This window comes from Fundulus heteroclitus, chromosome 18, assembly GCF_011125445.2.
Source record: "Fundulus heteroclitus isolate FHET01 chromosome 18, MU-UCD_Fhet_4.1, whole genome shotgun sequence".
In the NCBI taxonomy this organism is placed as follows: Eukaryota; Metazoa; Chordata; class Actinopteri; order Cyprinodontiformes; family Fundulidae; genus Fundulus; species Fundulus heteroclitus.
Window position 1 is genome coordinate 22,758,040 of NC_046378.1, and position 17,451 is coordinate 22,775,490.

Genomic DNA, 17,451 nt, shown 5'->3' on the forward strand with positions numbered 1-17,451 from the left:
GCTGCATTAAGAGAAAATTCAACACAAAACCAGCGTTCATATAGTTATTTTTAATATTTTTTTTATAAAATAATGAAAACATAATTTACACTTTCAAATGTACAAGTTATTACAACCCAAAAAAAAATAAAAGCAGAACGCGTTGTGTTTGCCGAACCCTGATGCAGTGAGAGGACTCGGCTATGAACAGAAATCAGAGGTAAAACAGCACGTTTAAAAACACAGTACCTTCTCTCCTCGCTACGCTGCATCAGTGGCCGACAGCTCAAAAAATAAATTACAAAAATATTTAACATTAGAACAAAATTACCAATAATAATAATGCGTTACTGACTCGTTCAACTGGGAGGTTGTGTATGCTTTAAATACCTTAAACTTATTCATAGCATGACTTATATTTATTAATATATATATATATATATAAAAAAAAAAAAAAAGATACCGCAACCCGTTTACAAAAGCAAGCAGGAAATTAAGACTGGAGTTAGAGCGACGCCTGCAGAGCTGAGTGGAAGAGGGTTTTCTACAAGATGGCGTCCTTCACTGCAAGCATGACGGCTGCTGCCTTGCTGCCGTCTGATTGGTCGACGTGTCGAACCTCGGCGACAGCGGCGCTAAAAGAGAACCTTTCGCCTAAATTCAAGTTAGGTTTTAACGAGACGGCAGCAAACAAACAAACAAACAAAAAGCTAAATTATCACAGCGTTTGCACTTAGTCGTCTCACCAGGAATAATTAGTAAGCCGTCAGTAAACAAACCCGGTCGCTATTCGCCTTTAAATTTGTAGCAAACAAAGCGAGGCCTTTTCTAGACTGGTCGGGTCCAGCGTCATCGTTTAAAAGTCCTTTAAACCCGGAGATATTAAAGGGAACGCCTAAAACGGTATAAACAGCAGCGCCACATCTCTGGTGGTGAAGATGTAGAGCTTAACAGCATCGAAGAACCTGAGAGGGTTGGAAAAAATTCAGCAAAGAAGTGCAGAAATTTTTTTTTTTTTTTTTTTTTAATATCACAAATAACTCAAGATTTATCCTCTGCAGGGATATGTTGTCCATAAAGTACCAGGATCCTAAAAAGACACTTTTCTGTAGGAAAATAGCTATAGTAGACAAGGTTATAAGGGAAGCTAGTTGTATAAATAGTGTTTTTTTTGTGTTTATTTGGGTTCATTGTAGCATTTCTGAACACACACAGAATACAGGGTGTTTCAGGACATAATATTAATGGAAAATGTAGTTTATTTCAGTAATTAAACTCAAAAAGTAAAGCCTGTTTAGATTTATTTTTCATTCTTTCCTGTGCATTTGTGTATTTAATGTTTTTTTCCTTCCACTTAACTTTCCATTGAGATGCTTGAATAGGGTGCAGATGACTCAGCTCATTTTCTGAATGGAAATGATTTGTTTTCGTCAACTTTACTGTAACTTTTGAACATTCTGAGAAACAGACTTAGGTTCTCATTAGCCTTAAGTTTCATAACTTCAAATTTATCACCCACTGCATAAAATACATAATTAAATGAGAATTAAATCTATATAACAAGCGTGGCTTTTTGAAGAAAATTACTGAAATGAAAGCACTTTTTGATGATATTTTAACGTACTGAGATGCTCCTGTTCAGCCACGCCCACATGGTGGTTAGTGTGCAGTACATGCTTCATGGCAGCGTGTGTCCAGCGTGTGTCCAGGGTGACGGAGGAGCTTCATATGGACTTAAATTAAAGGGACAGGCTGACATTTTGAGGGAATTGGCTCAATTTTTTCCTCCTGAGAAAAGCCAGACGGAGCTTTTACCTTAAAAAACATTGTTTTTGAGTCCTTTCTTATTCAACAGTTACTAGCATGAAAGCTGAACATTGATCTAAATGTTAGTGAAATAATTTATGCTAAACATATATTTTCTTAGTAAAATCGTAAAACTTTCGGTGTTTAGCAACACCGTACGCCGACTGGCTCGTTCACGCAGGACTCCAAATAAAAAAAAGCTGAATTCTCAAAATGACGCCGCTGTTCTTTCAGAGACGCGCTTGCGGAGGTTAAAAGAAAAGACCCGGAGACGTGCGGATCTGAGATGATCGGGTGCTGCTAAGACAGGGGAGCTAGAAGATATGAAGTTATCGTTTCACTGAGCTTTAGTTTCATGACATCTTCTCAGATCAGAACGACGGCGGCAGGTTTCACGTCTGAGAGCCGCAGTTCATCCGTGCTGATGGAGAACAGCCTGAAGGGCCGATATTACAGTAAAAAAGTTTGTTCATCACTTATCTCACACACACACACACACACACACACACACACACACACACACACACACACACACACACACACTAAAGGAAGTAAATGCCTGCTGCATCGAGCACAAACACTGTAGTGCCTCTGAGGAGTTTTTACCTCCACACACATCTCTCTCTCTCTCTCTCTTTAGTATATTAGGTCGACCTTGATGATATTAATGCATGAGAATCGTACCACACAGGCGTGTGCAGTGCATTCTGGGAGACGCCGTCTCTTTTGTGTTTTGTTTTTTTTTGGCTGATTTGCTGCAGAAACAGTATTAGGCCTCTCCGGGTGACGAAAGTGTTCTCTAAAACAGTCAGGACCTCCTCTCCTGGCGACTCCTGCAGCATAAGTAGCATCACGAGTCCCAGTGAGATGTTTTCACGTCAGTTTAGAAAAATAAACGGGCTCAGAGGACACACAGGCCCAGACTCTGGGAGAGCTGTGTGTTACAACAAGTCCCGGTGGTCCGTTCTCACCGTCTCTGGTTTAAGGCAGCCCACTGGGTAGGTAAATGTGATTCGTAGCTTGAACACCCCCCCCCTCCCCCCTCCCCAGCCTGGTTCTGGTCCATCAGTCCCTCTGGGAGCTGCTGTCCTGCATCACGGGCTGAGCCTCATGCTCACTTCCAGGCTGGAGGTTGGTGAGGAGCATGTTGAACTTGCGCAGCTGCTCGCTGGCCGTCTGACTCTCCTCCTGCAGCCGCTGGTTGTTTTCTCTCAGGTTCGCCATCTCTGCCAGCAGGACGACTTTATCCTGCTTCTCCTGGAAGTCCCAGAACAAAACAACAATCACTCTCCTGCTGAGAAACGGAGCCTCGAGGAGCATTCACTGTTTCGTCGTGTCACGTTTACCATCTATCACAAAGACCATCAGAAAATAGTGCATCGCTAAGAAGTGGAAAGAAAATTATCTTTGTATGAAATTAGTATTATACTGTGGTCTGGGTGAATACTCAATTCTGATTGGTCAAACAGCCTGATTGTTCTGAATTATTAAACGTTAGCTGGAAACGCTGTTTACCTTGGCAATGCGTCAAAACGAGAGACGTTAAATAGTTCTCTCAGCCGCTTCTTGAGAAAAACTTACGATTTTAACGTCGAAAAAAACAAACAATGATTAATAATTGATTTAATTTTTTTAAGTGATTATGGTATAAGCGGGATAATGCCCTTCACAGTGCCCATTTTCAGACATTAATGGACTTTGAAGGAGCAAAACCGGTTTTTCGTCTCTGCGTCGTCCAAAAATGTCTAATAATGGACCCTCACCAGGCGTTATCCCTTACTTAAATCCTAGCAGAACCTCCAGTCACTGCAGAGACAGCGCTAGGGATGGGTTTCACATTCTACCCAATACGGTACAGATACTCGATACCTGGGAATCCATACCGGTACTTAGCGGTATCTATTTTCGATACTTTTGTGTGTTTATGTAGTAATAAATGTCTATTAATAACAAAAAAATCTAAATTTTTTCAATTTAACATGTTTATTTCTCAATATATAAACTTGCTTGGATCAACAAATTAGCCTTATTAAATAATTTATGAATTTTAATACATTGCCTCAATAATAAAGGCAGTGTAAAATAAAACAAAGTTTGACCAAAACAACATTTATCCGAGACACAGAGAGAACGAGGGGAATAAGGCACTGAAGCTGTGTGTGAATAAAATTCAGGGAATTGTTTTAGTGCAACAGTTTCAGAGAAGGAAAAATATATTGAAAACATATTTTATCCTGCTTTTAAATCAGGACAGGATAAATTTACAATGCTCTCTTTGCTCTGACTGCAGGCGAGTTTCAGGACGAGGCAGCGGTCTGTCTGTCTGGCAGACAGGACCAGGAGAAGCTTGTAAAAGTGCTCGGCTCTCCAAAGACAATAACTCCAGAACAAATGTTACTTTTATAAGGAAGTCACCAGTAGCAGAAGAAAGTCACTAGATTTTTTGCTAGTCTAGTCGCTTTTTTTTAAAAATGTCACTGGCTTGGTCTGAAAAGTCACTAAATATAGCGAGAAATTGGCTAAACTGGCAGCAGTGACCAGGTGTTTCCTCAGATTAGAGGTATTCCTGCTGCTGGTTGTACTTTGCCTCACAAATATTGCAGCGAGCATAATCTGCGGCGCATTTTGAAAATCGGAGACAACGCTTTCTATCAGCCATGCTTTGTTGACTGGACCAGCGGCTACTGACATCATCACGCTCTTGTGCGTTCAATGCTGTGTTCATGTTCATGTAAAATCGCCCACTCTTCTACGCCCTCAGTGATGCATTTAAGTCCTGAAACATGGTGCCGTTTGATTTTATGTGAATCGGTACCTGGTAGTACCGACAGGAGTCGATTGGTACCTATAAAAGTACCAAATTTGGTACACATCCCTAGACAGCGCTCAAGTATTTTGTCGATGTTGCTAATCTACCATACACTATTACACCTTTGGTCTTCATCACGTTTGTTCTATAACGATCTCTAACAAACCTCTGAAGCCTCCGCACACGGAAGGATTTTATTTCCCAACCAGGTGATTCCTCAAGACTTCAGATTTTATTTAGGGTTTTCAGGGTAAATAAATCAAAGTTACGCTTTTCGTGTTATTTGTTTAAAAAAGAAATTATACTACATATAATTTTCCTTCCATTTCACTATTATGCACAACTTTGTGTTGGTCTATCACATAAAATCTCAACAAAACACTTAAGTTTGTGATTGAAATGTGACAAAACCCTGCAGAGGTTTTTGCAAAGTGCAATAATTAGGGGTTTGCGCGCCACATTACCATCACCAACTAGCTTCAAAACAGCAGATCCTTTTCTTACCTTCTCCAGATCATTGTTCAGCTGTTTCAGCATCACTTCGAGTTGGTGGAGCCGACCCGACACGTCATTGGGCACCTCGTCTCTGGAAACACAGCAAACCATTTAATCAGCCTCTAAAACTCACTTTTACCATCAATCAGGAATGAAACGTTTCACTGGTAAACTGAACTTCTTAAAAAAAAAAATGTTTTCATTTCTATTGATGCCTCCCTATATCTGCAGCTCTTTAAAGGAACAAATGCAGAAGCTGAAGTTCTACCATACAGTCTTTACAAACGGGAATATACAGAGTATTTAACTTAAAAACCCAGTAGTAATCTTAGCTTAAATGATTAGTTTCAAACACAAAGAGAGCGTATGGTTTGCCTTTTTGGCCGACCTACCCACTGAAGGTCGGTGTGGTGCGTGGAGTCTGAGGAGTGTTGAACTGAACGGGGCTGGAGGCCGGTCTCGTCTCTGGAGCGCCGGGCTGCGGCTCGGTCAGAGAGAAGAGAGAAACCGCTCTCTGTGCTGCAATAAGCGAGGAGATTTTATTGATACGACATCTTTCAGAAAAATGAAAGACAAAGTGCTCTCACAGTGACGGAGAATAAAAATAAAACACGATTAAAAAGACACAAAAACGAAAAGACGGATGGCTAAAAACAGCAGCAGAGATGACGCGTTTAAGAAGCTGCAGGAGGGAGATAACCCGCAGTGATCTGCACGGGTGGAGCTGACGGCAGGTGAGGATGAAGCGTTTTCTTGCTGCTGCTTGTGCTTTGTGGCTCTCCAGGGAGAGCAGACAGACCAAGAAAAGAAGCAGGAGGCAGAGATGAGGACGAATGCCTGGACCGCCTCTTTGTCCCAGGAGGACTGTCTCACAGATGCTCCATGCTTCCAAAATTATTCACTGTCTTTCACATTTTGCCACGTTTCAACCACAAACTTTTGTGTATTTTATTGGGATTATATGTGCTGTGCAGTGCATAACTGTGCAGCAGAAGAAAAAAAAGGAATGTTTTTATTTAACAAAGATGAGCGCCCCGATATTTGCAGAACCAATATTCTCGTTATGCCTTTTCAGGCTCTGCACATTTAGAAATTAACTTTTTTTTTTTTTTTTTGCTCGATCTTCTTAGAAAACAGCTAAAGTTCAGTCAGAACGGATGAAAAGCATCTATGAAAACCAATGTTCAGGTCTTGCTGCACATTCTCAAACGTTCCTGGTCTAGATGTGGGCAGGGCCGCCCCCTGACCTAAACCCTCCCACTGCAGAGTCCTGCTGGAAGGTGGACCTCCTCTCCTCCTCTCCTTCTGCAGCCTTCAACAGCATTTAGTGCCATCTATCTATCTACCCTGTGAGCAGCATCCTGTTGAAGATGATGTGCTGCGTTAGTGCTACCCTAAATGTGGCATTTTGACCTCATCTTCCACATTCCTTGTTCTCTCTTCATGACTTGTAGCCGAATGCAAACTAATTCTGCCCTTCTCATCCCACTCAGTTGACCGATTCTCCCACCTGAGCGGTGGACCTGTGCCGCTCCTCCAGAGTTACATCGGGTCTCTTGGCGTCTCTGATTAATGCTCTCCATGCAAAGCGTGTCAGTTTAGACGGAGATCATTTCTTTGCACTTGTGCTATCCTCTTTCTATTTTAAGGTGATGTATTACGCAGAGCTATCAGGATATCGTGTTTTTACTAGAGTTGCACTGATACCGATACCAGTATCAGACGGGGCCCTGATCCAGCACTAAAGCGGTGGTATTGGTATCGGCAAGTACCAACAAATAGGGCACTCATACCATTTTGATGTTTTTATGTCACTTGAACGCAGCCTTCTCTCTCCTGACTAGTATTATACATGTTATATAAGTTAATGAAAGTTGCTCTATTTTGGCATTTGAGAACCAAAACTCAGGGTTTAAAAGAGATTATTAAATTATTAATGTAATTTTACTGTCTTACTGTTGCACTACTATTATACATGTTATAATTTCACGAATGTTGCACTATTTTGGTCTTTGAGAGCCAAAAGTTTATTCAACTATTGTCACCCATTCCAGGTAGTCAATAAAAAGTTCTACTACCCTCAGTAGTATGCAGTTCTTCATATATACACACATCAATTTCAAACAGATGGTATTGGTATCAGCCAATACTGCACAGCCAGGTATCGGGGCCAAAAAATGGCATCAGCTCAACATTAGTTTTTACCCTAACCCTGTTACAAACTTCTCCACGTTTTCCCTGACCTTTCTTTGGTGTACCTTGTGTCAAAAAAATTAAAAATGAAATATTTTTTTGTCACCAATGGTCACTAAAATTTTTTTAAGCTCAACATGTCCAGTATTTAAAATTCAAAACATTTATTCACAAATATCAGAATCAGAATCAGACATACTTTAATGATCCCAGGGGGAAATATGTTCTGTTTTTTGCCAAGTGGAGCCAGCCAATCCTGTTCGCGTATGCAAATTAGGCATGTGCGTGCCAGAAGAAAGACGTAATGCTGACAACAATTAATACTAAAAATGTTTAAATTTTAGTATTAGGGACTGATCTTATCTGTTGTGCCTGTGCACATTATCTGTTTCACTGTTGGTGAATGAGAAACGTCCTCTTGAGTCCTTGTATGTCTGGTGAATGTGAAGAATTGACATTAAAGCCAACTTTGACTTTGACATTGTAATGTTATAGGCCTACTGCATATTGAGAAAATTTACATCGGTATTGCGCAACAATCGGGAGATGGGGACCCCCCCAAACATTGACAGGTATTTCGCACACTGCTTGGTCGTCATGATGCTGTTTGTAATTAGGGAATTAATGAAAGGCAATTGTTTTCCCTTGATTTTATTTTAGGGTTTTAGGCTAAAAGGGGTCTAGATGCAAATACACGTCCCACTTTTCCGATGTTTGTGTGTGAAAAATTTAAAACCACGCAATCATTTCCATTCCCCATTACAGTTATGAGCTACTTTACCTTCAATACATTGAAGCTTGTGTTTGCAAAGTGACAGAATGTGAAAAAAGGGATGAGCTCCTTTCCTCACCTTCAAAGGCTTTTGCGGCGTTGACCAGGCTGGACCACTCCAGCCCAGCGGCGGTGTCAGGGAGCGGCATCAGCCCAGGGTCGAGCCTCCTCAGCGGGGGGACTTTGTCTTTGATTTCCGTCAGGGACAGCTCCGACGCAGACAGTGGCACTGAGGAGAGAGGGAGGAGCTGATGAGCTCCAGAAAGAGAGAGAACCCTGCCAGGAGGTTGGAGGACGGAGGGAAACCTACTCTTTTTATTATGCGAGTGGTTGGAGTTGTTGGAGGAGCTCGAGTGTTTGCGTGTGGGAAGCGTGCAGGTGAACAGCAGGTCACTGGGCGAGCTTTGGCTGTCGGAGCAGGCGAAGGCGGCGTCTCTGCGCCCGCTGCACAGCGACTCGTCTGAAAACGTGCGCTGCAGGGTGTGTCTGGGAGACTGGAGGAAGAGGAGTCACAGAGCTCAGCCACGTGTAGCAAAGATAAAAACACAAAGAGGCGAGAGAGAGAGGGGGATTCTCACCGGGTCGGACGGAGGCGTCTCACTGGGGTCGTCGTTGAGGATGATCAGTTTCTTCAGGTCGTCTTCGATGGTGCTCTTGTACGTCCGACGTGGAGAGCGAAGGTCTCGCAGCGACGCCCGGAGCCGAGGCTGCCCGAACACGTTCTTTGAATTCGTGTCCACCTGCCTGCTGAGATGAAGGGCAAAGGGTAGCTTGTTTTTCTTTATCAACTTGAGGCATCTCACAGGAACCTGTGACCAGATCCACGAGCTTACAGAGTAAAAGTGAGAGTTCTTGTTTACGTTCTGAAGCAGCTTTATGTTAGTCAGATGGATTTTGCTCCGCCTAGCTCCACTCATACATCTGGGACTGATCCATAGGAATGGCGTTTCAGAAGGCTGGGCCTTATCAAAAATTCTTGCATATGATTGGATAAGCCACTTGTCTGTCATCTTTATCGACGTGCTATTTCAACCACTCACACCGAAGCTAACCCGTGACGCTGATGAGAGCGACGCAGAAAATGTGTTTGCGGCTCTAGTGGCACGCGTTTTATTGACAGTGAGCTGACAGTAAGAGGGGGGAAGACAGGCGGCAAAGCGCTGCGGGTCGGAGTCGATCCCGGGCCGACCGCTTTGAGGACTAAAGGCCTCCTAACAGGGTTCGCGCTAACCGCTAACCGCTCTGCCACGGGCGCGCCCCGGAAAACAAAACTTGCCAAATCCGGTTGGGAGAAGGGTGAAAACATGGTTTCCACCAACAAAAGCCTTCAGAGCCGTTCTCTGATGTTCTTTTAATGAAACAATATTAGGTAGATTGGACAACACGGAAGAAATAGCAGCATCAATGTTAACGCTTGCTTCCTCGATGCGAGCCGCCATTGTTGTCTGAATCAAAACAGTCTCACGGTCGCTTCTCCACTACGTCACATCTATGAAACTCCAGTCCTGCGTCCTGATTGGCTGGACAATAAAATTGGTTGGAGAAATCACTCTCTATGGGAGATGTCCCAGATGGATGTGAGTGGAGATATCAATCTGGCTAGAGTCAGGTTAGCTTTACGTCTCTCTGATCACTAGCTTTAGTGAGAACTGAAGGCCAATCAGAGTTCACAGAGTTGGTCTTACTTTTTGTTGTTGTTGCTCTCAGAGCTGGAAGATTTGGTCGTGTTTGTAGACGGTGTCGTGACTTCCTCCGTCTGCCGGCTGCTCGGTTTGCTCTTCCCGTAAAGCGCCTTGGGGGCGGAGCCCATCTGAGCCGAGGTGGGCGTCGTGGTCGAGGCTCGAACGGGTCGTGCCTTCTCTGCTGTCGGCGTCTTGTAGCCCTGCGGTGTGAAGGCCCTTTTGACGACAGGCAGAAAACACTTAACTTACCATCGCTGAACATTTTTAGACCAATGGCAGCTTAAAGGAACAGTTAACGGCCTTTAAACCTGGACATCATTTCTTTTCCTCAGGTCAAATACAGTTATTGTTTTTGGCAAAACATGTAACTGAAAACAAAAAAACAAACGTAGAATGGATGAAACTTTATTTTTGATATTGTTTGAGTTTCTTAAGACTTCTGAACATTTAAAGGAAGTTGCTATATTCAGGTTTTAGCAATTGTTGGATAACATAGGCATAAAAGGTGAATTACACCCGGAAAGTCCTTGAGTCCGGAACAAAAGCAGAACTAATTTTTTGTTTGTTTGGTATGGTTTGCTTTCACATTGTACATTTTGCAGAAGTACTATAACTCATGACAGAGCCACGCGAGTGACGATCGTTGCCCCTATTGGACGGAAATGGTAGAAAGCTATTATAGAAATCCTGCGGACTGAGACCAGGTCAAGAGTCTCGGACCAGCCTTTCAGAAATCTCAGAATCAAAACAAGAAATCTTACATAAAAACTGCTGTTTTTTATTTTTTATTTTAAGCAATGCTAACGGTCCTTGTTTTAAAATAACGGATCTGTTTTAACGTAACTTCGCCTGGACTCCTGGTATCAAAAATAAAAAGACTATTTTTGTGTGAGCAGCTCAAAAAACATTTTCAATATTATATCAGTTAAAATGTTTGGCAAAAACAGAAATGGCCAAAATGAGCAACAGCATTTGAGCCATTTATCTCTGCGTCACTGTATCATCATAACAGCATCTCTACAGAAAGGTTGTACCTTTGTTCAGTAAATAACACCATATTCATCTTTCATCTACAAGGAAACAAACGGACAACTTTACAGTCTTGGTGCCAAAAAAAATAAAACATTAACCAACTAAACCATTAAACCAAATATGTTTTATTTTCAAATGAGAGTAAAAGAAGAAAAAAACGCAGTTAGAAATGACGCCGTATGTGTTTCCCGGGACAAACCGCAGCATCAGAGCTGGTGACCCTCTGGTTTTAAACACGGACTGCTTTAATCCACAGCTAAGTGTGTATGTGTTAAATCACTGTGGTGGTTTATGTCGGGCTAGCATTAACGTCTCTAATGCAACAGATCTCTGGATCATCTGTACGTTCTACAAGGATTACGCTGCTGTAATTTTTATACACCGTGGAGCTCATCGAAAGGCTTTGGGGAAAATGCAGATGGTGGGAAGACCAACTAAAAGCGCTCGAAAACGTTTAGTATTCGACACACTGCAAAAACGGATCTAACAACAAGTAAAATGTTCTTAAAGTTAGTCTATTCGTCCTTGATTTGAGCATGTAAATAAGATTATCTGCCAATGGAATGAGTATCTTTGCCCCTAAAATAAGATAATTAGACATCCTGCACTTGAAATAAGATGATGGAGATGAATTGTTCCTATTTTAAGTGGAAAAATCTTATTCTATTGGCAAATCATCTTATTTAGCTGCTCAAATCAAGGACAAATACACTGATTTCAAGAAGATTTGACTTAATTTTAGTTCTGTTTTTGCAGTGCATGAGAGGCTGACTCTCACCTGGGTTTGAAGACATCCACTTTTTCAGCGCTGGAGCCGGGAGGCGGGAACGTCTTCGCCGGGTATCCTTTGCTCTGACTGGCAGCGGCGGGCCTAACGGGTGAAGACTCTCGCCTCCTTGACTCTCCCCCGTCGCTCCTCCTTCCCGCCGACAGCTCTGGGAAGCCGCTGTAGGTCGCCGAGGGGTGCATGGCCTTCTGGGGGTGGTTGCTGGACTTGTTTGCGCGGTGGGTGCTGTTGTAGTGCGTGGAGGCCTCGATGCCGCTGTCATTGGAGCCGCCCTTGTTGAAAAGGTCCGGGTCAGAGTCGGCCGGGTCGCCAGGGAATCCGCCGCCTGCCCGCTCCCCTCCGGGTGCGGCGTCGAACCAGCGCTCGTCGCTGTGGCTGCTGGACGCGTTGCTGGACAGCGTGTTGCTGCTGGAGTGGCTGGAGTACTGCGCCTCGCCCTGCAGCGTCTGTGAGAAACAACAGACAGGCGGCCTCAGTCAGCTACGGAGGCCAGGGAGGCAAACGGATGAACAAATGAGACCCGGCGATGATGAGTCTGACCTTTGAGTGTCTGTTTGGAGAGTCTTTGGCCGGGACATCCTGTCTGGTTATTCTCCGCTGCCCCCCGCCGCCACCTGGTCCTCGAGACGATGACGCGGGGACATGCCAGAGGGGCTCTAGACAGAAAACACGCACATAGAGGATTAAATAAACGACGCTGAACGCCAATGGTTGGCAAAGAGGATTAAATACTTATGGCACATTTAAACACTGAACTCCCCCCAGAGACAATATCAGTCAAAGCTCCTCGCATATCCCAGTTCTACTGAGCAAACTCAGACAGTAAACAGAGTAGTCTCAACATATAACACTACATGTCAATCTCATTAAGTAAAACTATTAAAACAGAGAGATTCCGGATGAAGATGACATTTTCCGTTGTTCACAAGCATCAGCAACATTTATTTAAACTCCCTGCTGTCAGATACCTGTGAGTTCTGGTTATTGTACTATGTTTCCTCCAAGTAGCCACACCTACACCCGATAAAGACGGTACTCTGAGCAGTAGGAGCAACTCACACTGACTGGAATACATATCTAACGATAACATCAATAAATCAATCAACTTTATTCTCAATTTCTTCATATGCTCCAGACATACAAAGAGATCGAAATTACGTTTCTCACTATCCCACGGTGAAGACAAGACATATTTACCAGACTAAGTACACAGACAACATAACATTCAGATAAAAGTAAATAACAGGGCACATGCAGTGAAGAAATAAATAAAAGCAGCAAAATTTGGTTTTAAAATTGTACATGGACAGTCAATAAAATATTAATGCAAAAATAAAATATTAGTGCAAAAGTTCTGTTTTTTAGTATTAATAGGAGTCATTATGTAAGGGCTGTATTTTCTGGATAAAAACAACAAGTTTCAAAGTGCACAAGTGTGCAGGTGGAGTAAGGAGTAACATCCTACATTATATATAAAGCACCTTAAAAACAATAAGGCTAAACAAAGTGATGTACAATAAAACCAAACATGAAACACAAAAGAGATACACAAACAAGAGGTGTAAGTGTACAAAAAAAATGAGTATAAGAGATTTTAAACTCATATTAAGTAAAACAAGGTGGCAGACCTCAGTGGTTTGAAAGCCAAGAGTGTTTTTAAACAATTTAATTAACCCTTTTACAGTTTTGCAAGCTGGTGCAAACATGTGCAGCAATCAGATGAAAGAAAGCACAACTATCACATCCTGTAAAAGTTAAAATGAACGTAAACACTAAACCAGGAGGTAAAATTGGAGGGATGTGCTATTGTTTTCCTGTGCCACTTAAAACTCGACCTGTGGCATTTTAAACCAGTTGGAAGCCCTCAGGATGAGAGGATATTTTCTAAAGGCCTACTTTTTGACAGAATGGGGCTTATTTTTAACAACCACCCCAAGTTGTTGCAGGATTTCACCGGTGTTTACATAATAACTATCCATTTTTGGTGTAGGACCCATTTTCACACTAAAATGAGTTTAGGCAAGGAAGGAAAAGGTCCTGCTGGTGCTGTTAGGTTTGAGAACGTGACTGCAGTCTTGTTCGCATCAAAACATTTACCGATCTCATTCAGTGGAAAATAAACCTGGCAGTCAGCTGCATAAAGATGAAAGCAACAGCTATGATTCCAGAAAATAACGTCAAGCGGCAGGATTACAAGAAAAAAAATGAAAAGGTGTGACAACGGAGCCTTGTGATACTCCTCAGCGGAGGCCAACAGACGCCAAGATAATGTTACCGATGCAAGTCCTTCCAGGTGAGACGTAGGACCAAAACCCTATGGACAACATGTGATCCAGTCTGCAGAGGAGAACTTGCTCTACAGTGTCAAAGGCAGCAGTTTAGTTCAACAGGACGAGCAAAAACACAGACCCCAGAGTCTGCTGCCACTGCACTATTGGTAGAAAACCCTCAACAGAGCAGATTTAGAGCTATATAGAGTTTTGAATCCAGTCTTATAATGACAGCACTGCAAAAAGGGAAGTAAAAATAAGTAAAATTTTCTTTAAATTAGTGTATCTGTCCTTGATTTGAGCAGGTAAATAAGATGATCTGCTAATAGAATAAGATTTTTGCACTTAAAATAGGAACAATTCATCACCATCATCTTATTTCAAGTGCAGGATGTCTAATTATCTTGATTTAGGGGTCAAAATACTCATTCCATTGGCAAATGATCATATTTACCTGCTCAGATCAAGGACAACAACACTATGTTTAAGAACATTTTGCTTATTTTTAGATCAGTTTTTGCAGTGAGAAAATGTGTCTGAACTCATTCAATATCTACAGCTAGAAGAAAAAAAAAAAAGGGGGGAAAAAAAACCCAATTTAACCAAATGTAGCTTGTATTTTATGCTTATTGCTTTTGGAAGCAGGTGTACCTGGTTTGCAGCGCTCCATGGTGCTCTCCTGGCTGGTGAAGCCCGAGGAGGACTCTCCACTAGAGGAGACGTCCACACTGAAGTGGGGTTCAAAGTGTGGCAGGAGGCGCTGGCTTGGTCCATACCTACACAGGACGTAAGAAAAGGTTTTGGACGAGTGAGCAAGTTGATATTTGGGGAAAAAGGGAGCACAAAGGTGACAAAAAAAACAAAGGTGTATCTCTCCTTTATAAGCCTTCAAAATAAACGGTTTGGAATTGATTAGTGGAAAAGATTTAACGTTGTTATGCATCCTGTTGGCGGTTGAACAAACAGGTTTTTCTGGTTGGGTGAGAAGTTATCAACCTCCACACCGAGAGGAAGAGCCGCCCACACAACAGATCCTTCCTCTGGGAGACGCTGTGCTCGTTTCACTTCTTGCTCCAGACGTTATTCACCCTCTTTATTTAGGCGATATAATGCGCCTCTAACACGCACAAAGCTGCGGCTGTGAGGAACGTGTTCGGTCAGGATGGAGAACGCGGTGGAGGAGAAAACAGAAAAAGCCCACGCATGCTCGCACGCACCTGTCAGGCGAGGGCTTGTAGCGTACGAAGGAGCCTGGAGGGATTCCAGGTGAGCCCATGACGGAGAAGGCGACCAGACCTGGGGAGGGCGTGGAGAAGCTGGCCGAGGGGTTCCTGTAGGGCAGGACTCTGTCGCCCCCTGCAGGAGATACGCTGTAGTGGTTCTCTGGGTAGCTTACAGGCCTGCGAGAACAAAAGGTAGAGCTTGAACATGTTACGAATAAGAAATAAGATTGTCAAAAATATAAATAAATTGTATCCGCATAAAGTGAGAAACACGCCTGTTATTTACTTTAGAAGTGGGCGGTGTGAAATAACTCAAAGACTGCGTATGTGGAGTTTAAAGTGGAAGAAAACAAAAGCTACAGAACGCTGACAAACTAAGATAATCAGCTCCTGTAAAGGTCCACCTTAAAACTGTTCTGGTAGAGAAAACACAAAAACAGTGCTTTGTCCAACTGGAGGCAACATTAAATCCATTTGTGAAATGTCTATCGCTATAAAAACAAGAATTAATTAATGTGTTTTGTCCTCAAAATCTCTGTGCAAAAACAATTATTTAGGATTAAACAGAACAAAGGTAAAGAATGGATGTCGGTTTAAAGACAGAACTGACGGCAAACATACATCTTATTAGTTTGTTTAAAATAAAATCGTATTTTCAATAGATCAAAACAATATACTGAGATAATAAGTGAGATATTCTGCCACTTCATGTTATTTTGTCGTAACCTTTTCAATGGGGTGCATGTTCTACATGAGGCTCCCTGTTAAAGCTTAAATAATCAAATGCTGCTACAAAAACATCAGCAGTTTTAAGCTATAGGACCAGAATGTAAATATTAAATAAATACGAGGGACGTCTCTGACTTAGATCATTCTAAGTTTCAGGAGGTGATTTGGAAGTGAGGAGGTCAGGACCCGCTCCAGAGTATCTGCCTGAGGTCCTGAATGAGGCTGGTGTTAAAATCAGCCCCCGGTACCCGTTGGTGCTCTACAGTCTGAAGCAGCAGAACAAATACAAAAAAAGCCCGCTGAATAAAACATGAACTGTTTAGCCGCTGCACTTCCCTGAGGCCAAACAGTTCCTCCAGTTTTCTCCAGCACAGAAAGCCAAGACACACTCAACAGTAAGAAAAAAAAAATAATACTTTTTTTATCAACGTTTAGGTTACTCAAACAAATGTATTATGAAAATTGAGATTTGGCATGACGGCTGAAGCTGCTGGATAAAGGTGAGTCATCTGCGTTTGTTTTAGCCCGCTAACCCGTGTCAGTCATGAGAACCGTCATTTGGCTCCAAAGAAAATATGACCTGTGCAAACTTATTTTAATTATGGGTTGCTTAACTTCTTTCTACACGTCCTGCTTGTTCTCCCTGTGCATGCATGGGTTCCTTCTAAGTACTATTGCTTTCTTGCACAGTCCAAAAACCTGCCTGTTTGGCAAATTGGTCTTTCTAAATTGTCCCAAGGGGACAAATGAGGGTTTGCGTGCATGGTTCTGTGTCTCCGTGTTGCCCTGTGGTGGATGACCCAGATTTTATATGATGGATGGTTAAGACCAAAATAAAGAATTGGAGATAATAAAGGGTTCACTGTAAATTACATAAACACCCTGTTTTATTAGTAATTTGTAAGGAATGTAGGGACAATTCAGTATCTATGATACATTTATATATTTCTCTACTGCTTTAATGCTTATTGATGTGCTGCACTGTCCCGACCACACAGTTTCAGATTTGTTTCATCACTGCTGCACAGATCTGAGGATAATCTGCTATTTGCCATGAATATCTGTTGTAACCTGCAGTCTCGTGTGGTATTAGAGGAGTGTACCTCTTGGAGCTGAGGTGCTGTGGCTCTCTGTAAGGAATTGGCATCATGGACTTGTGTGCGCGTGACAGCGGAGGCGGGGGGCCCACGGGGCCCCAGCGCGGCGGGATGGGACCGCTGTGGAGCCCTGGAGGAATGGGTGAGCTCTCCCATCGCCACGTTTGTCGGGGGGAAGGTCTGTATCCTGCTGCCAGAGGCTCAGGCTCAGGTTTCTGCTCCATGGTCTTCATCTCGTACTCCTCTGTGCAGCCCCTACAGACGGGAAGAGAGTGCAGGGGTGTTTAAATATAGATCATCCAACACAAGAACTTAACAGCTTACATGTCCAAACACTACGGTAATTCTCCTTCACATCCTTCATCTCCAGTTTAAAGTGTTCTCAGCTGTGAGTCGGTAGAAAGCACGACTGAAAGTCTTCCTCTCTGAGGGCCTGAACTACAGCTGAACCAGATCAACAGCTTTCGTATCAAGTTCAGAGTGTGAAAGCTGCTCAATAAATTCACTCTGAATACTCTTTTATAAGGCACTCTGTGGATGCTTAAATATACAACAGACACATAACAGGGCTCCCTAA

At 42.7% G+C, this 17,451-nt stretch overlaps 1 protein-coding gene across 4 annotated transcripts in view; it reads right to left on the reverse strand.

Annotated features, from left to right (window-relative positions):
- Nucleotides 1–30: 30 nt before the first annotated feature.
- The window catches only part of sipa1l3 (signal-induced proliferation-associated 1 like 3), a 57,740-nt gene continuing 40,319 nt past the window's right edge, over nucleotides 31–17,451 (reverse strand). Inside the window, exons 12-23 of one of the 4 annotated variants that reach the window (XM_036149505.1) lie at nucleotides 16,881–17,129; nucleotides 15,043–15,225; nucleotides 14,477–14,601; nucleotides 12,096–12,211; nucleotides 11,547–12,001; nucleotides 9,740–9,952; nucleotides 8,633–8,798; nucleotides 8,365–8,548; nucleotides 8,134–8,283; nucleotides 5,482–5,608; nucleotides 5,099–5,180; nucleotides 31–3,042 (exon numbers count right to left, since the gene is read on the reverse strand). In XM_036149505.1, the coding sequence (XP_036005398.1) occupies nucleotides 2,851–3,042; nucleotides 5,099–5,180; nucleotides 5,482–5,608; nucleotides 8,134–8,283; nucleotides 8,365–8,548; nucleotides 8,633–8,798; nucleotides 9,740–9,952; nucleotides 11,547–12,001; nucleotides 12,096–12,211; nucleotides 14,477–14,601; nucleotides 15,043–15,225; nucleotides 16,881–17,129 (2,242 nt within the window). In that variant the 3' untranslated portion in view covers nucleotides 31–2,850. Of the gene's footprint in view, nucleotides 3,043–5,098; nucleotides 5,181–5,481; nucleotides 5,609–8,133; nucleotides 8,549–8,632; nucleotides 8,802–9,739; nucleotides 9,953–11,546; nucleotides 12,002–12,095; nucleotides 12,212–14,476; nucleotides 14,602–15,042; nucleotides 15,226–16,880; nucleotides 17,130–17,451 lie in introns of all 4 variants that reach the window. The other 3 variants (XM_036149504.1, XM_036149503.1, XM_036149502.1) reach the window with 3 other exon arrangements.